This window comes from Prionailurus viverrinus, chromosome C1 (genome assembly GCF_022837055.1).
Source record: "Prionailurus viverrinus isolate Anna chromosome C1, UM_Priviv_1.0, whole genome shotgun sequence".
Taxonomy (NCBI): domain Eukaryota; kingdom Metazoa; phylum Chordata; class Mammalia; order Carnivora; family Felidae; genus Prionailurus; species Prionailurus viverrinus.
In genome coordinates this window covers 52,490,481-52,515,318 of record NC_062568.1, presented here as the reverse complement: position 1 = coordinate 52,515,318, position 24,838 = coordinate 52,490,481, and the positions used below count along the sequence as shown (strand labels likewise).

The following is a 24,838-nucleotide window of genomic DNA, read 5'->3' as shown; positions in this document are numbered from 1 at the left end:
GTTTGAGGCTTTCCTCAAGTATCTATTGATCTGTCCTAACAATTTATATTTAAGAGTGAGACACTAAAAAGCTGATGGGGAGATGAGGGACTTTTTGACGTGTGGACTTCACTGTAGACTGATTGCACAGTGAGCTGCCATTTTTGTTGGCGGCTACCCCAACCTCTCCCACCCCTACTATCATATCAGCATTTGTAGGGCTTTTCTATAGTTATCTCTCTTATCTTGGAGGTACTCAAATTCGTTACCAGCGTGTGAGAGCTGAGAGGGGAGAGGGGGTGCTGTGGGTCTCTTTGGTCTGTGCGTACACTCTGCCTTCATGTTCCTCTTTTCAGTGTAACAGCCCCAACCCACCCAGTTCCGCCCTGCTGTGCTGCTTGAGCCTTGAGTCAGGAGTCTCTCTGGTTGGGTTTCTTCAGAGAATGGACTTCTGTCTCCTACCAGGTTGGGGGTGGACTAGTTGTGTGATACTTATACACACTTTCAGCCACTCTTATTTTTAGTCCTTTACCTCACCTCCACCCTCTGTGGTACGTGGTGCCTCCAGTTTTGGAATCTTCCTAGTTTCTGTGATGTGGACACATTGATTTTTTTCCTCTGCATGCTCTTGGGTTTCAGCTTCCTCTGCCCTAAGTCTGCTTTCCATCTGACAAAAATGGGCAGATATTTCTGGTCTGCTTTGGTCTCCTCTCCCCTTCTTTGTGTCTTTCTGGGTTTATCAGTTTTCTATTTCTTCACTGTTATTTTGGTAGATTTTTAGAGGATTACAGAGATAAATGTGTAACTTCAGTTCTTTATGTTTAATTATCCATGATCTGGTATTACTTTTTATAGTTTTTAGGAAATAAAAAAATGTATCAACATTGCTTCCATGAATTTTTTTTGATGTTATGAATTTAATTTATTTAATGTGTTGAAAGTACATCAAGCTTATTAAATTTCAGAGTTTAGAAGTCAGGTACTGGGTTCTGTGTGTGTATATGTGTGTGTGTGTTAAAAAATCCCTTACCATTCGGGGCGCCTGGGTGGCTCAGTTGGTTAGGCGACTGACTGGCTCAGGTCATGATCTCGCAATTTGTGAGTTTGAGCCCCACGTCAGGCTCTGTGCTGGCAGCTCAGAGCCTGGAGCCTACTTCAGATTCTGTTCTCCCCCCTCTCTGTATCCCTCCCCTGCTCATGCTCTGTGTCTCTCTCTCAATAATAATAAACATTAAAAAAAAAAATTAAAAAAAAATTCCTTACCATTCAAAGAAAATATATTTATTGGCTGTAGTTTTAATTTATTCATTCTTAAATTCTTAGTTTTCACATGTTAATAAATTTATCTCATCATTTTATCAGTTGGAGTTGCTCAGAATAAACCCTATTTAGTTTAGTTTTTTTTTAATTGAAAATATTACGGTGCTTAATGTGTCACTGTCATCAAAAGTTGATTGATCAATTGCAGAGTTTATGAGCACTCTCATATTGTGCAGATTGTTTTTATAATATTTAGCCTGATCACTTTCAGATGATGTCAGCCTGTCTTGCTAAGATGTCTTCTGTGCACTGATTACCATTGCTGTAGATCTGTATTGTCTAATAGAACTTCCTGTGATGATGTAAATGTTCATACCAATAAATATGGTAGCCATTAGCCACATGTGGCTATAGGGCACTTGAAATGTGGCTAGTGTGACTGGGGAACTGAATTAAAAATTTTATTGAATTTTAATTTAAATTTAAGTTAAATAGCCACCGGTGACTGGTGGCTACCATATTGGACAGCACAGTTATTGAACATTATTCTGATAGTATGTGCTAAGTTTTTGGTACAGATTATTTTATATTATTAATCACTTGAATTAGTTTGGAATAAAGTGTCCAGCAGAGGAATAGGAGTTAGCTGAGTTACCCTAATTTCCTTATTATAATTAAAACTACATTTTTCTTTGGATTCACATGGGAATAAAAATATGCAGACTGCAATTTCAGAATTGAAAATAAAATGTGTTTTAGGTTGGTGTATCATTCCAACCTAAGAAGGAGATTGAAAGTGAAAGCGAAAATTGAAAATTCTATTTTGGGACCTCAGAAATTTTCTTCCATCCTACAAGATAAAGGAGAAATACTGTTTGGATCAAAGCTTGGTTTGGATTTAAAGTTTTTATATTCTCAAAGACAGTTATAGTTATGGTAATGTTCTGGTTTGCATTTTTAATATTTGGATAAAATGTTCTGTTTGTGACATCAGACTTCCTTATAAACTGCAGGTTAATTTATAACATTTCTTTTGAATGAAGGATGAAGGTTGATTGTAGTAAATGTTGTAAAATTAATCTTTGGCTAACTAGAATTATGTCATCAATTGAGGTCTGTGGTGAATTGAGCATTGCTAAATTGCTAACCTTTTTTTAAAGTAAAAAAGTAGGGGCGCCTGGGTGGCTCAGCCAGTTGAGCGTCCGACCTTGGCTCAGGTCATAATCTTGCAGTCTGTGAGTTCGAGCCCTGAGTCAGGCTCTGTGCTGACAGCTCGGAGCCCGGAGCCTGTTTCAGATTCTGTGTCTCCCTCTCTCTCTCACCCTCCCGTGTTCATGCTCTGTCTCACTCTGTCTCAAAAATAAATAAACATTAAAAAAAAAGTAAAAAAGTTAAAAATTCACAGGACTGGAAACAGGGCTTTGATTGCAGAACATTACCATTTTGCTTAATTTTTTTTGGTGAAATACAGCTTTTTGGAATAAAGATTAGTACAGTTACCACTATACATTTAGTTTAGCAAAATATACCATATTTACTATTTTTAGAGTATTGTAATTGTTAACGGGAATATTATCCAAACATTTGAGAAGATAATGTTAAGATAATATTTCAGATTCTTTTTGTTCTTCTTTGAAGGCCTCAATCCCCTTATGCCTTCATTCTCAGCAGATGATTTCTTCTCCCATTTCACAGGATGTGAGCATTCTCATTTTCTTGTCCTTCTTGCTCAGCATCTTGAAGTTACCACTGACACTGACCACCCCTTGCATTGGAGTAGCAAGCTGTCCTGTTTTCTGACAAATAACCAGATCCCTCTACCTGTGCTCTTACATCCCTTTTTACCCTCTCATGGATCTTGTATGCCTGTTGTTCTCCCTGTTTCTTATCATTTCAGTGTGTTTTTGCTGTCTTTTTTTTTCAAGCTCAACCTTTCTCCCTCATCGAGTACCACTATGTATTAATAGAAGGAAGACCCTTCTAATCCCCTTCTTCCTTTTCTTCTCATCCATTCTTGTTGAAAGAGCTGTTGATACTTATTGTCTCTAATTCTTCCATTCTGAACAATTTGTGTTTTAATAAGCCTTCCACATAATTTTGATCCTAGTCTATACCTGTGGGTCAGTCAAGTAGTTCACTATTATAAATTGGAAGCACAGGTTATGGTATTTAGATGACAGTGTGCACTTACACAGAATCAGCTTTTGGTTGGTTGAGGTGGGGTTTAAAGCTAGACACAGTAATTGTTGGTGCATTAGTTAGAATTAGGTTTGGCTAGGAGTTGTAGAAGACCCAAAATAGTAGAGACTTGAAAAGATAGAAGTTTATTTCTTTTTCTTATAAACACAGGTAATCTAGGTTCAGTGATTACCAAGGAACTAGGCATCTTTCCCCTTGTTGCTCTGCCATCTTCTCTCAGCTTCTGCTTCATGGTTGGGTTTGACTGCTGTGGCTGTAGACATCCTTTTCGTATTCCAGTGAGCAGGAAGGAAAAAAAGAGGAGAGGTCATATCCATTATTTTTGAAGAAACTTCCCAGCCGTTGCCCAGAACTTTAAGTCCCATTGGTCAGAATTTAGACATTGGTCACATCCAGCTGTAAGGAAGACTGGGAAATAAACTTATTTCATGCAGCCTCGTGTGAAGATACAATTCGTGATTTTTAAAAAGTGATTGCATAACATTACATGATTTAGATTCACCGTAAATAATTTACCTGTTCTTTATTGTTAGACATTTAAGTTGCTTGTGAAATTTTTGTTACTGTAAACAAAGTGAAAACCAACAACTTATGTCTTTAAAAAGTGAATTGGTAAGCATAAAGCTACACATTAGAATACTGAGTATATAAGAGAGAACTTGGAAGTAGCAAAAATAACATTTTGAGAATTTTCCTCTAAGGCAAAGATGAAGATCCTGTAAAGAATAGTGGAATTAAGCAATACCTTGTAAAATTTGGACTTTATAGCCATCTATTAAAGAAGGTTAAACCAATATATAGTATTGCTGACTTATATAAACTAATGGAATAAAATAAGTGTGGATAATTTACATTTTTTTTTTAATATTTTTTTTTTTCAACATTTATTCATTTTTGGGACAGAGAGAGACAGAGCATGAACGGGGGAGGGGCAGAGAGAGAGGGAGACACAGAATCGGAAACAGGCTCCAGGCTCCGAGCCATCAGCCCAGAGCCCGACGCGGGGCTCAAACTCACGGACCGCGAGATCGTGACCTGGCTGAAGTCGGACGCTTAACCGACTGCGCCACCCAGGCGCCCCAATAATTTACATTTTTTAAAGTGTGTATAAACGCTCTAAGTGTCATACATACATTTACTGGTGTCTAAGTCCTTGATTTTTTTAGCACTGAAATGACATTTGATTTTGTTTGGACAAGTATTTTACTTTGAATTGATTCATTCTTTTCCAATAAAGTGTTACTCTATGAGCTTTTGCTCAAGTTTAGAAAATAAGTAAAAAGTTTTGTTCAAATATATATCTACTTTCACTAGGCTAATTATACTTGTATTGACTTGCAGGCCTTTTTGCAAATGTGTAACCTGCCTGTCAAAGTGGTTTGTAGGGCAAATGCAGAATATATGTCTCCATCTGGTAAGTTTTTTTTTTTTTTTTCTTAATTCTCTGTTAATATTCTGTATTGGTGAAATTGTAGTGATAGTTCAGTTTGTACCTAGATTTTTTTGTTTTGTTTACCCTTTGAAGACTTTTCCCATGGTTTTATGAAGTAACAATTGTAAACTTGATAATCTTTGGGCGGACATGGCTGTTCATTTCAACTCTGCGGTCATAGATGGTTAGTGGAAAGTCACAGTAAATATTAAGAAATATTAAGAAAATACATAATCTCAGATATCCCCAACCTTATTTATATAGTGCTGTTTCCACTTCAGAAAACAAATTTTAACATTAATGAATCCATTCATTATTAAACACACTTCTCTAAACTATGTCCTCTTACTATTCAGAGGGACGAAGAGAGTGTGGAATAATTAATTTGTCAAAGATCTTAAGGTCATCTCTGAAAGCTTTTGGTTTCTAATTATTTCTTTTTTATTTTTATTTCAACAGGTTTCAAAATACTTTTTATTAAGATTTTAGCCTTTCTGCTATTTTTTATAATCAGTGTTGCCTTTTCTGTGTGTCATGTATTAGTAGATTAGGGTACAATTTTAAATAAATATGGTTCAGATAAATTTCTTTTTAATTGTAATTTTCAGTTTTTTAGTTTTTTAATTTTTTTTTTTTAATTTTTTTTTTCAACGTTTATTTTTGGGACAGAGAGAGACAGAGCATGAACGGGGGAGGGGCAGAGAGAGGGAGACACAGAATCGGAAACAGGCTCCAGGCTCTGAGCCATCAGCCCAGAGCCCGACGCGGGGCTCGAACTCCCGGACCGCGAGATCGTGACCTGGCTGAAGTCGGACGCTTAACCGACTGCGCCACCCAGGCGCCCCTAATTTTTTAATTTTTTTTTTAACATTTATTTATTCTTGAGAGAGAGAGAGAGACAGAGCGTGAGAAGGGGAGGGGCAGAGAGAGAGGTAGACACAGAATCTGAAGCAGGCTCCAGGCTTTGAGCTCTGAGCTGTCAGCACAGAGCCGGATATGGGGCTTGAACCTATGAACTACAAGATCATGACCTGAACCGAAGTTGGTCATCCAACCAACCGAGCCACCCAGGTGCCCCTGGTTCAGATAATTTTTAATATAAAAATATAGTGCCACAAAGCTGATAAATATTAACTAAAATTGGTATGGATTATAATTATGGCTTTGCTGCTACAGTAATAACACAGAATCACTCCTTTATGGGTAAATCCACTGAGTATAAATTGTTGGGATAAGTGAGTTACATTGTTTTTAGGGAGACATTTATCTGTCTCCTCACTGTGAAAATAACTTAGAAATGACTTGTATAAAGCATTTTTTTCTTTTCATCTTAGATTCTTAAAGGTGGTAATAATTATCAAAAGCTGTGAAGACAGCCTCCATACACACTGAAAATTCTACATTAATAATCTACATTTATAGATTTATGAATATACATTTTAAAACATCTCCATAAAAGAATTTCTAGATTTGTAAACATAGACATGTTTTAGATTCTTGAAGCCCATTAATTAACTCATTTTCTATTATTTTTGTATAGAAATTTTATAAACTTTCTGAATTCTGGTGAAATGAATTATATTGGGTTCTGTCCATTTTTTCCTTTATGTAGTCATACAAAAAGAGTGTAGCTATGCATACAAAAATGTTAATAATCTAATACTAAAGTTACTATCCTTGGCAAATGAGGAAAAGCCATGTGGTTCATCCACCTGTTTCCTAAAATGACTGTACTAAGTATCACCTAGGTGATATGATGAAAGACAAATAAATACTATAGAGGCTACAAACCACACATATATACATATATACATTCATAGGGAGGAGTCTCCTATAAGTAGATGAAAATGGCACTTTCTCTTAAGGCATTTATTTAAATTGCATCATATGACTAGTATTACTCTCTTTCATCATATGATTTGGGGTGATCAAGGGATGTTTTATTTGTTTGAATGATCTTGTTCTAGTAGATTTTTAAAGCAGAGAGCATCATGGAGTAATCAGAAGACTGCTTGGCTAAGAGCTACGAAATTTTTACTCTAATCCTTCTGTGACCTTGTCACTTATTAACAGTTTCCTTGGGAAATTTCCCTTCTCTTTTTTGAGTGTCAGTGACTTCATCTATAATATGTGGTGATTGCATTAGATGGTATCCGGGGTTCTTTTTGTTTCTAATATTTTCTGAACCTACAAACTTGCTTGCTTTCTTCTTGCTTCCTTTAAAGACAAAAATTCTTTTTTAAAAGCACTTTTTAAAAAAAATCTTTATTTTAAGTAGGCTCCATGCCCAATTGTGGGGCTTGAACTCACGACTCTGAGATCAAGAATTGCATGCTCTACCAACTGAGCCAGCCAGGAGCCCTTAAAAACAAAAGTTGAAAAAATGATTATTTTGCATAAAATAAGAAATAGGGCCCTCAGGATTTTTTTTTAATGGTCTTTGATTGGTGCCAGCGAATAAATGTCTCAGTGTGCTTTTGCCTGATACTTGCAATAATAAGGATGTAACAATGGCTCCACTTTTTTTTTAAGTTTGTTTATTTATTTTGAGAGAGAGAGAGTGCGTATGAATGTGGGAGGGGCAGAGAGAGAGAGAGACAGAGAGAGAGGAGGAGGAGGAGGAGGAGGAGAGAGAATCCTAAGCAGACTGTGCTGTTACCACAGAGCCCAAGGCAGGGCTCAAACTCATGAACCTTGAGATCATGACCTGAGCTGAAATCAGGAGTCAGATGCCTAACTGTCTGAGCCACCCAGGCACCCCAACATTGGCTCCACTTTAAGTCAGGCTAGTGACAAAAAACATTATTTACTTCTAATTTGTTGCCTTGATTTTTATATATATCTTTATATTTAGAGATGTATGAGTACTTTGCTTTCCTGCTTCATAATCTACAATACTGAAAAAATATTTTTTTAAATTTATTTTTGAGAGAGAGAGCATGCATGGGCAAGGGGCAGAGAGAGGGGGACAGAGGATCTGACGTGGGCTCCGTGCTGAGAGCAGAGAGCAGAGAGCCCCATGGGGGGCTAGAACTTGCGAACCAGAGATCATGCCCTGAGCCGAAGTCAGATGCTTAACTGAGCCACCCCAGTGCCCAATACTCAAAGTATTTTTTAAGAAAAGAAATAAAATACAAACCAAACTGGTTATTGAAAATGAGAAGTACACTTTGCTTTCAAAATGCTATGCCCTAAAAATAGCTTTAGTCTAGGCATTTATCCACACACAGTTTTCATTCTTAGATCATTTTATCTCAGACGACCTGTGCTATTTCTAGCATTATAGTACTTAACAAAGATTTTATCTCAAGCTAAAAAACACTATGACCCAATACTTTTTTACTTACTGACCCAATAAATTTACCAGTACTTATTTTTTACTTAGTTTTTACTTATTTACTACTTTTACTTATTTACCCAGTACTTATTTACCCAAATAAATTCTTCTCACCTTTGCAAGATTAGAAGAAAGGTATGTGGAATGCAGTGTTTTTATACTGGCATCATGGAAATGTCTTCTAAATACATCAATAGAGTTGTTTCCCCGAAGGCCTGCCTTTCCCTTATAATGCACGTTATTTTATGGATGTAGGTGAAGCTTTTGTTGGTGCTGTGCACCTCATCCTTTACCCTAGGTCTGCATGAGGCCGAGAGGAGTCAGTCTGTTGAAAAGGACCATGAAGAAGCCTGCTGTTAGTGTGAACTCTGAATTAGGTCTGACAGCAGATTTCATCCTCTAGCTTTTGGGGTGAACTTCATTGCTGTTTGGACACTATTATCATCTCTGATAATTTTGTCAACTATTAGTTTTTATAAAAATGAAATATTAGTTTTTTAATGTGACATTTATAGAGAGAAGCCAGTTTTTATAAGCATACTTTTATTTTTTTCCCCCAAATATGTCTGGGAACATACTTTGTATTAGAATTCATAAACCAGCATACCTTCAAAGGTTGTTAATTCTCTTAATTCCTGATTTTTTTTGAGTCAAAGACATTTATTAACGTACCGTTATGTGCTTAAGATATTGAACTTACGTGTCTGAGGTTTAAAAGTAGATGTAAAAAGAAGTCGTCTTCTTAAATGTAGTTTAAAAATAGATTGATTCATTGGACTCTGAAGAGAAAGACCCACTGCATTTCTTACAAATCTATCAGTGGTTGTGAACCAATGTCCTGCCTATTCATGTAAATTGAATAATTAGTGTTTACTGCTATAGAGTGACTTGTCAGTGTTAGTTCTGAAAAGGGAATATTATTGTGGTCGGTTACTATATGCAAGTGAGAATTCTAGAAATGAATCTCCTTTTTTTCTTTTAAAATTAGTAATTGTTTATAGAATTTGGGGTGCCTGGGTGGCTCAGTCATTTAAGTGTCCAACTCTTGATTTTGGCTTAGGTTATGATCTCAGGGTTCGAGAGTTTTAGCCCCACATTGGACTTCATGCTGATAGCTCAGGGCCTGCTTGGGATCTTATCTCCCTCTCTTTCTAATCCTCCCCTGCTCATGCTCTCTCTCCTCTCTCTCTGTCTCTGTCTCTCTCTCTCAACGTAAATAAACTTAAAAAAATAGTTTATAGAATTTAACATACACATTTATAATTTTCAAAAGTTATAGGATTACAAGAGCAGTATATTAATAAAACATTCCATTTTTATGTTAATTTACTGAAAGTATTTTCATACATTTCTTTTTCCTCAACAGGTAAAGTACCTTTTATTCATGTAGGAAATCAAGTAGTATCAGAACTTGGTCCAATAGTCCAATTCGTTAAAGCAAAGGTAATAAAAAAGATATTAAATATATTTGATCATAGTTACTCTTAAGTCATTCATCATTCTTTAGCATGTCTTAACATTTACATTGATTTTAACCTAGTTTCATAAAATGCCAATATAAACTAGTGGAGAAATATTTCTAAAGTGGAAGTTTTTTCTCCCGTAATGTAAATCAATGGCAAAAGATGTAATTTGATCTTTACAAAATGGTAGATAAGTTTCTAACTTACACTTATGAGAATTTTGGTCATAAATGAAAACGTAGGTTGTTATAAAATGTTGAGTTAACCTTTGAGAAGGAAATATAGGATATATTTGGAAGTTGAATATTAATATATACATTTGAATTATTCAGCTTACGTTTTAATACTTATAAAGGACAACCCCCCACTAACATTTTGGGGAATATCTTTCCAGACTTTTTTTTGGCATATATAGAAAAATATAGATCTTACTATTATGTGCTATTTTGCAACCTGCCTTTTAAAATCATCAATATGTTTGGAAATTCTTCCATGTTAATGACTACAGAAATACATCATCCTTTTAAATTCTTGTATAGTATTCTTTTATATGGATGTATTATAACTTATTCACTTAAGTCTTTATTGATGGACACATTAAGTTGTAGTCAGTTTTTGGCTCTTACTGAGTGTTCAGGTAAATATTTTCTATACACACCTTTGTAAACTTGTCAGACTATCTTTTTAGGATAAATTCCGAAGAGTGATACTGTGATGTTAAAGGGGGTGTGCATTTTTAAAATCTCACCACAGATGGTTGTATTGAACTAAAGGATATACCATTTTATGCATTTTTTCATTATTATAGTATATTAGAATTTAAAAATTAATGTCTGTTTCCCTATACGTTTACTAACATTTTTTTCAACTTTGACCACTTTATAAGTAACACATGTCAATCTTCCGGCATTTATTTTATTACTAATAAGGTTAGTCTCTTAGAAAAAAAGGTTTACTGATCATTCTTGTTTTCTTCTTTTGTGAAATAATTGAAAATTTAATTTTGTCCATTGAAAGATACACTTTTATGATAGCGTAGAAATACTACTTACTAATATTTTGTAGTGATAGCAGATAATTAATGATTTTTCATATAAAATTTTAGGAGATATTCTAGAAGTTTATTGGACATTTGTCATAAAACCATTGATGTAAGAACATTTATATTATTTGGTAGTAAGATAACTGAAAGTTTTTCTCTATTTAATATGATGCTCTTTTAAATTTTTTTAAATTCCCTTTAGGGCCATTCTCTTAGTGATGGGCTGGATGAAGTCCAAAAAGCAGAAATGAAAGCCTACATGGAATTAGTCAACAATATGCTGTTAACTGCAGAGGTATAATAGAAGATAATAGGCCTTGAAAATAAGCTTTTCCTCTTACAAAAGATAATCTTTCTTATGGGTTATTTTAAAATTATTGAGAAATAGGAATATAGTCTGTCAACTCTCGGACTAGGATGGTTCCTGGAATTATTTGGTTATTATGTTTGAACAAGTTGCCTGGCATTTCAAGATCTAGTTTTTCTATTTGTAAAAAGGAGTGATTCTTGCCCATTCGTTATTTGACTTTGGGCTTGGGACGTTTACTTCATTCATATCTGTAAAATACTTTGATGATATTTAGAGATACACTACTATATGAATAAGAAATACTTTTATTCAGTACTACCATCAATTAAATTTAATAATTCTGTATAGCAACATTAGCCAAAGGAGGGAAACTGTCTTACGTGTGACATTTATAGGGTTGGCTCATAAAAAATCACCATGGCAGAAAATAATTTTCTTTATCCATTTTCTCTTTGGTGTTCTAAAGTTCTAGTGACTGTTCTTTTGTTCCTAGTTGTATCTTCAGTGGTGTGATGAAGCTACAGTAGGGGAGGTGAGTGGTTCTGCAGCATTTATCTTAATTAAAATTTAATGAGAAAACACTTTTGCTCAGAATCTTAAGTCCCTGCTCATAAATGAAACATTGTGGTTTATACCATTAGTGATATAGTTTTTCACTTACTTTAATTTTGCTTGCACATACATTTTAGGGAAGCTATGTGTCATCGTTTGATATAACTGGTTGCAAAGTACATGAAAGTTTATATATTTTTAAAGGGAATGGCTTAAAATTTTAATTTTTTAGCTTGCAAGCTGTGTATTTTTTTCAGATTGCTGTTTGTGTTCTGAAAATATGTTTTCCTGCGTATTCTGTTTGTAAAAACTGGCTTTGTTTTTAGAAAGAATCGTGTTGATAACAAAATCCTTTTGTTCTAGATCACTCATGCTAGATATGGATCTCCTTACCCTTGGCCCCTGAATCATATTTTGGCCTACCAGAAACAGTGGGAAGTCAAACGTAAGATGAAAGCTATTGGATGGGGTAACAAGACTCTGGACCAGGTGAGTTCAGACTGAAGTTGACAAAAGCCTCAACTTTAATGCATTAAGAAATTCATTTTTTATATTTAGTTTTTTTTAATTAAAAAAATTAAGAAAATTTTTGCTCTTATTTTTTTCTGACTTGAAGTGGTTTTTATTTGTTTTATAAACAAATTACGTAACACAGAAAAATTCAAAAAGGAAATAGAGATTGCTTGAAATCCTACCACATAGAAATTGCCACTGCTATTTGGAGAACATTCTTCTGGATATCTCTTAATAACACTTTCCTTAAATGGGATCATGTTATACCTGTCACTCTATAATCTGATTTTTTTTTTCCCATTCACCAGTACATCGTGGGCATCTTTTATGTCAGTAAATGTAGATCTGCAACATCAGAATTAAACAACAACAACAACAACAACAACAAAACAAAAATAAAAAAACAAACCCTGTTAAATACAGTGCTTAATATATCTGTTTTTTTTTTTTTTAATCTTAAATTTACTGAAGTAGCAAAATTAAAAAAATATGTATCTGGTCAAGGTCATGAGATTGAACTAATTTAGTCATTAAACTAATGTCTCTTTTCCAAGGCTACGCGTAGTCCTAGCAGCCAGTTTACCGATGTGTGCCATTGGCCACCAGGGGATTGGGTAAATGAATAGGGATTGAGTAAATGACATAAATCCATCTCCACTAGCAGGAAGACCACTCAGATGCTTTTACTCATGGTAGGTCAGTAGTGTCATCTTTATGAAGCAAGCTTTTTAATATATGTAAGATAATTTGAATATATGGATTCAGGAAAACATTTTTGTAGGGTGTGGAGTTTTGAGATAAAAACTTTCTTGATAATAATCCTTACAAGTAACGTAAGTGTACTTGTGTTTAAAGGAAAGCTGTTCTCACATTGTCTTCCTGTTATATAGAAAGTATCGCTTATGAAAAAAAATATGGCTTATGTTCTGTATGTGTTCTGTAGTCCGATTTAAATATATTATAAAAAGTTACCTACATTTATATTTTTGTTATAAACTGTGGTGCAGACTAAGTGTTAGACACATTTTATTGTTTTGCTAATTTAAATATTTTTCTTTGTGGTCCGTTGCCTTTGTTAGGTCTTAGAAGATGTAGACCAGTGCTGTCAAGCACTTTCTCAAAGACTGGGAACACAACCATATTTCTTCAATAAGCAGTAAGAAAGTTTATCTTTTTTGAGTTTCTTTTCTATATTGTTAGGTTACAAACTTATTCTATCGTAGAGGGATTGTTTTATCAGTATTTGTGAAAAGATTTTGGTATATTTAAATTCATTTTTGCCCTCATTAGACATTTACTTAGCACTTCTTGGCTATCAGACACAGCTCTAGGCTCTGGGAGACTCAAATTTCTAAAATGTAGCCCTTGCCATTAAAGATTTGTCTTCAGGGCAGACATGTAAACCAGTCATTATTGTCTGATAGGATAGAGGTGCTACTGCGGGTAGTTCCAGATGCTGTGTTTGGAACTACATAATCTTAATAAAATTCTGCATTTGCAAAGTACTGTTAAAACATGAAGTGTAGCTATACTTTTTTATATAGGGTGATACCCTGGGGAGTAGAAGAGTGAATAAAAATAAACAATTAAAAACATTGTTGGATGGACAAACACTATTATGAACTTATCTTTTAAAAGTTAATGAAAATAGGGGTGCCTGGGTGGCTCAGTTGGTAAGTGTCCGACTTCGGGTCAGGTGATGATCTTGCAGTTTGTAGGTTCGAGCCCCACATCGGGCTCTCTGCTGTCAGCATGGAACCCACTTCAGATCCTCTGTCCCCCTTTCTGTGCCTGTTCCCCACAGGTTCTCTCTATCTCAAAATAAAGAAATAAACTTAAATAAAAATAAAAAAAAAATAGGTCTGTAAGTTGTGCTTTAATTTTAAAAGTTAATGAAAATATTTGTAAAGCACAGAAATGAGTATGAAGGATATAGGTTAAATATGTATGTATATATATGTAAATTGAATAATTCATGTTTAAGACAGAATTATTTTGTAATCTGGAAAAGAGTATCAAGGCAAAGAATGAATTTTCCTTTTTAAAAAAAAATGTTAGAATTTGGGGCACCTGGGGCTCAGTTGGTTAAGTGTCCGACTTCCACTCGGGTCATGATCGCCCAGTTTGTGAGTTCGAGCCCCCTGTTGGGCTCTGTGCTGACAGCTCAGAGCCTGGAGCCTGCTTTGGATTCTGTGTCTCCCTCTGTCTGCCCCTCCCCCGCTCATACTTGCTCGCTCGGGCTCTCTCTCTCAAAAATAAACGTTAAAAATTTTTTTAAAAAAATGTTACAGTTTTAATATGTCAGAATCATCCTGTGATACAATTTAAGATGGGCCTAAATTAGCATTTTAATCACACTGTTTTACGTAGAAATTCTAGACTTTTCTTGGCTCTGTAATACAAATTTTTGCTTTTTAGATTGGTTAATTTTAAAAAGGTTTATTTGCTATTGTTTATTATATCTTTCTAGGCAGTCATCTTCTGTAGCCACGTGAAACATCTTTTGGTATAGATATTAATATTTGTAACAAACACAACTGTGGTGATAGCTTAGAAATATTTGTTATATTAAGGAAGGAATGCCTGGGTGGCTCAGTTGGTGAAGTGTCTGACTCTTGATTTAGTCTCAGGTCATGATCTCACAATTTCATGGGTTTGAGCCCCATGTCGGGCTCTGTGCGCTGACTGCACAGAGCCTGCTTGAGATTTTGTCTCTCTCCCCCCCCCCCCCCACCCCGTCCTCCCCCACTCACGCTCTGTCTCTCAAAATAAATAAATAAACTTTAAAAATTTTCAAAAAAAAAAAAAGAAAAAATATTTGTTATATTAAAGTATACTACCTATAATTGAAATTTGGAGTCTGTTGATCTCTGAAGCACAGAGGTCAAAGAATTCATACCGTGAAATCCTGGTAGGTAAAGCTTCTACAGCCATGTTAGTAATGTTTGCAATGTAGATTCTGTATGTGCCTCAGAGATCAACAGATCTCTGTGTGTCTCTAACACAAAAGAAATGTATCCACATGTTAGTATCAAGTAGTTCCTTGTCTTGCTGATATAGGAATTCTTAGGGGTTGAAACACTCAGAAGAGGTGTGTTTTATTGTTTGAAGTGCATTGTTATGTGTTAGGAGTTAGTTTTGTTATACATGCTATCTTCATGAGAGGCCAAGAGAATGTATCTTATTTTTCTCATTTGACTCAGTGTCAGGGATTTCATAACCAGGTATCATTTAGCATGTAATTTAGTGGCAATAGAAAGAAATTTTTTTTTCATATAATGGTACGATTATATTTAAGCTTGTAATGAAAAATTCAAAGTTTAGAACAGGCAAAAAACCAAGGGTTGCTGTGGAGGAACTGTTTAATATTAAGATGTAGGTTTCTGAAATAGTTCTACCTTGTATGAGACTTACATAAACATTTTCCCCTAATGATTGAAAAACGAATAGATTTTATTTTTAACTTTAGTTTTACCCCATTGTCTAATGCTGAACTGGAATTAGGAAAATGTAACTTGTATTTTCACTTTGATATGACAGAATTTTTCTCTTTTATGTATCAGGACTCGTTACTTTGTGAGATACCTTACCTTAGTGAATAGAGCACTAGCTTAAGATACTGAAGATACTACTAGATAAGGTAGTATTGGATTCCAGGCCAGTGGCCTGAATTCTCTTCTTGGCTTTAATATATACCAGAGTTCAGCAAGTTACTTTATTTCCCCGTGTATCGTCCCCTTACCGTCTAAAATTAGAATAAAATTTTCTCCTAGCTTACCGTCTGGGGATGTTGAGAGGACTCATGAAAGAAACTCAGTAGTTGTACTTGATGAGAGAAGGGGAAAGGGAGATGAGGGAAATCCTGCAGCAGGAATAGGAATTGGGAAAAGAGGACAAAGAAGACAAATGGTGGAAAGAAAAAAGGAAGGTGAAATTGAAAGAAATTAGAAATAATGCAAGATAGTTATTAACATCAGGTGGCCTCTTTATTCTTAATAGTATATAGTGTTGGTAGCATTTAAATCTTTAAATCATAGTTCTGAAATGCAGTTAAACAAAATCTGTATTTTCTTGTTATATATAAGCTATCTTGCTGATGTGATCTCTTTTAAGACACATACTGACAGACTACTGGGTCATTTATTCTTTTTCATGTGAGCATGGACTTGGAATGAAAAAGTAAACTTTTCTTAAAGGGTTATTTTTATGTTACCTTTTTCCCCCTAAGTATAGTCAGGATGAATGAATTACATTGTTGTAAAGCATTTATGAGCTCCTTGCAGGTCTGTGTATTCTCTAAACAAACCCTAGTTGGTAGCAGAGGCTCAGTAAGTGTTTTTTAAAACTAGCTTAAATTGAGGGGCGCCTGGGTGGCTTAGTTAAGTGTCCGACTTCGGCTCAGGGTCATGATCTCGTAGTTTGTGAGTTCGAGCCCCGCGTCGGGCTCTGTGCTAACAGCTCGGAGCCTGGACCCTGCTTTGGATTCTGTGTCTTTCTCTCTCTGCCCCTTCCTCACTTGTGCTCTGTCTCTCAAAAATAAATAAAATGTAAAAAAAAAAAAAAAAAACCAGCTTAAATTGAGAAATTGGAAGAAGAGTTATATTTGAAAAAGAGAGTGTTGTTATTAACTATTAAATGGTAAAACTTGAAAATAAACTTTCGTATACTGATGGGAAAAGATATTGAAGAAATGCTGCAAAAATTACACATAGGAATCTTAAGATGAAAGATTTCAGAGGGGATTTGGATTTTATTGAGGTTTATTCAATAAAGAAATTACCAATTGATAAATTTAATCAGTAATAAAAGCACTCCCAACAAACAAAAGTCCAGGACCAGATGGTTTCACAGGTGAATTCTACCAGACATTAAAGAAGAGTTGATACCTATTCTTCTCAAGCTATTCAAAAAAATAGAAGAGGAAAGAAAACTTATAAATTCATTCTATAAGGCCAGCGTTATAGATTTTCTGATCTGTATCTTTTCTGATCTGATTTTCTGATCTGTATCTTTGCCTGATACCAAAACCAGGCAAAGATACTATCAAAAAGAAAGAAAGAAAGAAAGAAAGAAAGAAAGAAAGAAAGAAAGAAAGAAAAGGAAAAGAAAACCAGGTTAGTATCTCTGATGAGCATAGATGCAAAAAATCCTCAACAAAATATTAGTAAACTGAATTCAATAGTACATTAAAAGGATCATTCACCAAGATCAAGTGGGAGTTATTCCATGGTTGCAGGGGTGGTTCAGTATTCTCAAATCAATCAGTGTGCTAAATCACATTAATAAGAGAAAGGATAAAAACCATATGATCGTCATCTCAGTTGATCCAGAAAAAGCATTTGACAAAGTATGACATCTCTTCATGATAAAAACTCTCAACAAAGTGTGAATAGAGGAAACGTACCTCAACATAATAAAGGCCATATATTAAAACCCAGATAACATCAGTTGTGAAAAAATAAAAGCTTTTCCTTTATGATCAGGAACAAGACAAGGATATCCACTCTTACCACTTTTACTCAATATAGTACTGGAAATCCTAGTCACAGCAGTCAGATAAGAAAAATAAATAAAAGACATCCAGATTGTTAAGAAAGAAGTAAAACTGTCACTATTTGCATTTGACATGATAATATATATAGGAAATCCTAAAGACTCTACCAAGAAGCTATGAGAACTGACACATGAATTCAGTAAAGTTGCAGGATACAAAATTAATCTGTAGAAATCTATTGTGTTTCTATTTACTAGTTACAAAGTAACAGAAAGAGAAATTAAGAAAATAATCTCATTTACAGTTACACCAAAAAGAATAAAAATACCTAGGAATAAATTTAACCAGGGAGGTGGAAGACCTATACCCTGAAAGCTATAAGACATTGATGAAAAGAATTTAACATGATATAAACAAGTGGAAAGATATAGTCTGCTCATGGTTTTGAAGAATTAATATTGTTAAAATGTCCATATTACCCAAAGCAATCTACAGATTGAATGCAATCCCTATCAAAACACAAATAACACTTTTCATACAATTATAACAAATAATCCTAAAATACGTATGGAACCACAAAAAACCTCAAACATCCAAAGCAATCTTGAGAAAGAAGAACAAAGCTGTGGAAGCGTCATACTCCCAGATTTCAAGATATACTACTAAGCTATAGTAATCGAAACAGTATGGTACTGCCACCAAATCAGACACATAGATCAATAGAACAGGATAGAGAACCCAGAAATAAACCCATGCATGTATGGTCAATTAATCTATGACAAAGGAGGTAAAAATATCCAATATGACACAGGAGGAAAAGATAGTTTTTTTAATAAATGGTGTTGTGCCAACTGGACAGCCACATGCAAAAGAATGAAACTGGACCACTTTCTCACACCAGACATAAAAGTAAACTCAAAATGTATTAAAGACCTAAATGTGAGGCCTGAAACCATAAAACTAAAAGAAAATTAGGTAGTAATCCTTTAGACATCATCACCCTTAGCAGCATATTTATGGATATGTCTCCTCAGGCAAGGGAAACAAAAGGAAAAAATAAACTTGGTACTACCCCAAAATAAAAAGTTTTTGTACAGTGAAACCATCAACAAAACCAAAATGAATGGGAGAAGATATTTGCAAATGATATATTCGATAAGGGGTTAGTATCAAAAATATGTAAAGAATTTCTACAACTCAACATCAAAAAACCAATCTGATTAAAATAGGCAGAGGACCTGAATAGATATTTTTCCAAAGAAGACATACAGATGACCAACAGACCCATGAAAAGATGCTCAACATTACTTAATCATAAGGGAAATGCAAATCCAAACCACAATGAGATATCACCTCACCAGTCAGAATGGCTATTATCAAAAAGACAAGAAATAAAAAAGTGTTGGTGAGGATGGAGAAAAGGGAATCCTTGTGCACTGTTGGTGAGAAAGTAAATTGGTGTAGCCACTGTGGGAAACAGTATGGAATTTCCTCAAAATATTGAAAATAGAAATATACAGTAATATTACTACTGGGTATTTACACACATACACAAAAAAGAAAACACTAACTTGGAAAGGTACATATTTATTATTGTTGATAATAATTGTTGATAATAAATATTGTTGATACATATTTATTATTTATTATTGCAGCATTATTTACAAAACCCAAATTATGGAAGCAACCCAAATATCTATCAATAGGTGAATGAATAAAGAAAGTGTGTATATATGTATGTATATATACATAATATATAATTAAAATATACTATATATAATATGTATGCATATAACATGGAATATTAATCATAAGGAATGAGGTCTTGCCATTTGCAGCAACATGGATGGACCTAGAGGGTATTAGGCTAAGTCAAAGACAAATACCATATGATTTTACTTACATTTGGAATCTGGAAAAAAAAAAACACCAAAAAACAGAACAAATAAACAAAAAACCAGACTCTTAAACACAGAAACAAATTGGCAGTTACTAGAAGGGAGGTGGATGGGAAAGATACACAAAATAGATAAAAGGAATTAAGAAGTACGAACTTCTAGTTATAGAATAAATAAATCATGGAGATGCAATGTACAGCATAGGGAATATAGTCAATAATATTGTAATAATGTTGTATGGTGACTGTAGTTGTGGTGAGTATTGTATAATGTATACAATTGTTGAATCAATATGTTGTACATCTGAAGCTAATCTAACATTGTGTGTCAATTATACTTTAGTGATAGTAATTTTAAAAATCACCACCTGAGAAAATTAAGGAGGAATTGCTTAAAATTTCAAAGGTTAGATATAAAAAAGGCTGGCAAGGGACTTGATTTACAAACTTGAATGACAGTCTTAAAGATCAGTGATTAGTATATAAAGAAAGAATATGTAGATTATTGCTAGAGTATGAAGACATGGCAAGTTAGTAGTGTAAGGGAGAGAAAAACTACTTGAAAACTGAGACAAAATTAATGTGTTTTAACTGAACTGACTATAAAAGGTATCCGAAAGAAAGAAATATGCAGTCATAATAAAGCAAAAAAGTTGAGTGCAGAGAAATTTAAATGGGAAAGATTAAGAAAACATTCACATTTTACAGTATTTTTATTTTGATATTCAAATGAAAGAATATAACTGATGGATGTTAGCTGAACCTTTTGGGATAATCATTTCATAATATATGTAAGTCAAACCACCATGATGTACATCTTAAACTTATACAATGATATATGTCAATTATTTCTCAATAAAAATAGGAAAAAAAAGAATAGTAATAACCAACGGAAATGTGGGAAGAATGATAATGCAAGATAAGGAATTTAAAAATGTATTTATGACCTTTGAATGTTTTTCTAATAAAAAGTCTATAAAGCTAGATGTAATAATATATATAAAAGATGTTAAAAATCTTCGGAGGAGAGTTGCTATCAGTATTCAAATTACAATCCACTACTTAACAGAAGGGTAGAAATGTTGTTTTTCTTTATATATGGTTTAGGAAAAATTATTAAAACTGGATGTTCATCAGGATCTTGGCTCTTAATTCAGTAGAAATATTGCGTGAAGTGTGTGTTTTGTGCTTGCATATGAATTGCAAATATTTTCTGAGTTTATTGCCTTTTTTTTTTTTTTTTTTTAATCAGGGTTAGGGGTACCTGGGTGGCTCAATCCGTAAAGCCTCTGACTCTTGATTTTGTCTCAGGTCATGCTTGATCTCTTGGTTCATGGGATCGAGCCCTGCATTGGGCTCTAGGTTGAGAGCATAGAACCTGCTTGAGATTCTGTCTCTCCTCTCTCTCTGCCCCTCCCTGCTTGTGCATGCACATGCTCTCTCTCTCTCTCTCTCTCTCTCTCAAAATAAATACACTTAAAAAAATTAATAATTAGGTTTAGGGGTACCTGGATGGCTCAGTCAGTTAAGTGTCCTACTTTGGCTCAGGTCACGATCTTATGGTTTGTGAGTTCAAGCCCTACATCGGGCTCTCTGCTTGTCAGCACAGAATCTGCTTCAGATCCTCTGTCCACCCCACCCTGCCCTCCCCTGCTCACACATGCACGCGCTCTCTCTCTCTCTCTCAAAAATAAACTTAAAAAATTTTTTTTAAAATTAGGTTTGTTATGGTATTTATATATAGTAAAATTGACAGTTTTATGTTTACGGCTCTGATGTTTAGTAATGGTATACAGTTGTGTAACTACTATCACAGGTGTACTTTTTAAAAAGAAAGAATTGTAGGAATTGGTAATTTATATGCCATGTATATATAATTAAGTAATGGCTGAAATTTGTAAAGATTACAAAAAATATGCATTAGAAGTTATGTATGTTTCAGTTGATATAGTATATTGTATTCTACTTCCTGTTAGATGTTCTAAAGTAACTTGCCAAAGAGTTGCTATCTTTATGTAACATAAGATCAATTTCTGTATGCTCATTACCTGTATAATTCAGCAACTTTTGAATTACGTGGATGTTTATTTGCAGCAAATAACATTTTGACCACTTCAGGGGTACTTTTAGACCACTCTAGTTTGAATATACACTTATGCTTGAACTCCCTCAGAGCCTTCATTTATTGATAAAGGATGCCCATCTATACCACTGGAATTTGCATCAGGAAATAAATTCACCTTTTTTTATTATCTAATTCAAGAAGCAAAGAGTAGTTAATCCTAAACAGGAATTAGGAAAGATTGGTGAGATAAGATACATCTTTTAAGAAATATGTTTAGGGATATGGAAGAGTTAGTGTTTATATTAATTCTCCCAGAGTGCCTCAGCTCTACATTTGTCCACCTTATATATCTCTGGTTCTTTTCAGGCATCCCTTTGTTATTGATTCGTCATTTATATGATAGGATCATGGTGCTATTAAGTCCAAGGACACGTTGGCTACCCTCACCTGACTAATAATTCTTCATGAATGTGTCAAAAAAGGGAAGGCTTTGAAAGAAACTGAATAACCACTATTGAAAAATTAAATATCCTGGATACGTTAGGCAGGATGTATTTCTATTTGCATCCAGCATATACAGATTCAGTTCCTGAGATCCTTTTCCAAGAACTGGGGATATAAAAGATATATGCAGTGTGATCTTTAAAGATCTTGGAGTATAATGAGGGGAAACACTTACATGAACACAGTTGTAGTGTGGTAATATAAATGCATCACCTTTTTATTCATTCAAAACATAGTAAGAACCTACTTTGTACCAGGCATTGTTCTAAGTTTTGGGGACACAGCAGGAAACAAGTAGAGAAGATCTCCCTGGTCGAGGGAGACAGACACCTAACAACAAATGTTAGATAGTATTAAGTGCCACATGGAGAATTAAAATGGATCACGTGGTAATAAGTGACTGCATGTCCACTTTAGTTTGGGTGTTCAGGGGAGGCTTTAAGATGTGACATTTAAACCTTATTCTGAAAAATAAGAAGCTGGCAATGTGAAGTCAAGGGAAGAGTGTTAGAGGCAGCAGGAATAATTGTGTCAAGGCCGTAAGATGGGCTTGAGTTTGTTACATTTGGATGGAAGAAGCAAGGCTGTTATTAGTAGTATGTTGACAGTGGTGGGAGATGAGGCTGAAGAGATAAGCAGCGGCCAGGTCATCTAGGCTTTGCATACTTCATGTAATGAGTTTGGCATATTACTGTAAGTGGGATGGATATTCGTTGGAATATTTTATGCTTGGAGTGGTACGGTGTGGTGACTTTAAACCAAAAATCACTCTGGCTACTCTGTGGACAATGAATAGAGCCAACGTTAGGAGGCTATTGCAGTGGTCTAGCTGAGAGATGATGGTGGCTCAGAGTAGATGAGAACGGAGGGAGAGAATTAGTAGTAATCAGGACGTATTTGGCGGTTGTGTCTCACAACACTTGCTAATGGATATGAGGGCAAGAGAAAGAGAGGACTCAATAGTAACCCTGAGATTTTTGGTGCAGATGGCTGAGAGGCTAGTGGTGCCTTTTAGTTTGGGAAATGAGATGAGCATGTTTGAGATGCTTATTCACCATTCAGGCGGAGATGTTATGTAGTATGTATGTGTGTATGATTCAGGAATTTAGAAGAGGGACTGGGATTGGAGACAAATAGTGGGGACTTAGTGGCATAAAGAGGTATTTAAAGCCGTGCAGCAGCATGAGGTCATTCATCATTAGTGATCAAGGCCACATAGCTAGAAAGGAAGTGGCAGAATTAGGATTCATACTTAGATTTGATGGACCCCCAAAATCTATTCTAAACTAGATCACTGCAACATACTTTCACATTTAGGTAGGCTAACACATATTTTCTCAAAAGCTTTATGACTATGGGACTGACACCAATAATTAGCTCCTAATTATGATGATATTTTCCCTTCAGTAAGATTGTGCTGGCAATTATTTTAATATAATGTAGTTTGGTGATGCCTCATTTATAGACCATTAGTAGTGAGGTAGATAAATTTCAATTTTTTGTTACTAATATTTAATTAAAGGGGAAAAAAACCTGGAAATTTTTTTATTGAAGCTATGTTTATTTCTCTTGCAGAAAGCTAAGTTACTTGAAAAGTGGTAAAGTTAAAATTAAATCCTGTTTTTGATACGTGATTGGGTAATCAGGTGTTACTTGTTCCCGCACCACAGTGAAATCCTGTGCTTCGATACCATTTTGTTTATACATCTATTACAGCACTTACTAAATTGTGCTGTGGTAATTTATGTTTTGTGTCCCATGTCTTAGAATATCTTTGGTGTTCTCGTAGCTCTCGCACCTAGCAGACAGTTCCTGGCGCATTGGAGACCTGTTTAATGGATAAATTAATGAGTAAAATGAATATAAACAATTGTGCCAAGGTTATTTTAATGTCTTACTACTTTAAAAAGCAAGTCACACAACTAGCAAATCTTAACTTAAAAAGTTTTTTTTTTCATGTCTTACAACAGAAACTCCCAAGTAAAAACAAAATAAATTCTATCAAGTTGAGGTAGGATTTATTGCTCATGTGACTTTCTTTTAAATAGATGAATAGAATGTTTTAAAAAGTAGTGTATATTCTACCATACAAGTTAAATGCTGTTCATGTTACTCTCATTTCTATTTTTGTTTTAGGCCTACTGAACTAGATGCACTGGTATTTGGCCATTTGTATACCATTCTGACCACACAGTTGACCAATGATGAACTTTCCGAGAAGGTAAAAAACTATAGCAACCTCCTTGCTTTCTGTAGAAGAATTGAACAGCACTATTTTGAAGACCGTGGTAAAGGCAGCTCATCTATCAGATCATCTTAGAGATATGTCTTAATTTAGTGATTTAGAAAAAATTAACTTGAAATATGTGAAAGACCTAGTAAATGATATCAGAATTTTAAAACCAAAAATACTGCTTTTTGAAACCTCAGAGTAAATTATATAATGTATCCTATACATGTACTTTATACTGTTAATTAAAGCAATTCTGAATGATTTCATTTGCTATGTTGTACTCTATATCTTGAAATTTTTGTTTTCCTTGAAACGTATGCCTATAAAAATAAAGCTCAAAGAACTGTATGTCTGGTGTATTTATTTCCTTTTGATCTTTCTGAAAGCCACTCTTGAGTTTTTTTACATGGAATAAACGGTCTTTTCTAAGGTGAGTAATTTATGCTCCATACTTTTAAGATTACTTTAATAGGTACATGGTGAACCTAGGCATGGGAAAAATGTTCTTAAGAAACATGCACTCAGAAAATGTAAATAATTGCAAGGCAATTAAATCCT

The 24,838-nt window shown here is 34.5% G+C and overlaps 1 protein-coding gene across 3 annotated transcripts in view; it reads left to right on the top strand.

Annotated features, from left to right (window-relative positions):
• The window catches only part of MTX2 (metaxin 2), a 65,386-nt gene extending 40,758 nt beyond the window's left edge, over positions 1-24,628 (top strand). For 2 of the 3 annotated variants that reach the window (XM_047872510.1, XM_047872511.1), the window contains exons 4-10: positions 4,780-4,852; positions 9,574-9,650; positions 10,915-11,007; positions 11,516-11,554; positions 11,938-12,063; positions 13,167-13,243; positions 24,184-24,628. In XM_047872510.1, coding sequence (XP_047728466.1) covers positions 4,780-4,852; positions 9,574-9,650; positions 10,915-11,007; positions 11,516-11,554; positions 11,938-12,063; positions 13,167-13,243; positions 24,184-24,367 — 669 coding nt within the window. In that variant the 3' untranslated portion in view covers positions 24,368-24,628. The remainder of the gene's footprint in view (positions 1-4,779; positions 4,853-9,573; positions 9,651-10,914; positions 11,008-11,515; positions 11,555-11,937; positions 12,064-13,166; positions 13,244-24,183) is intronic. The other variant, XM_047872512.1, reaches the window with a different exon arrangement.
• Positions 24,629-24,838: the final 210 nt, after the last annotated feature.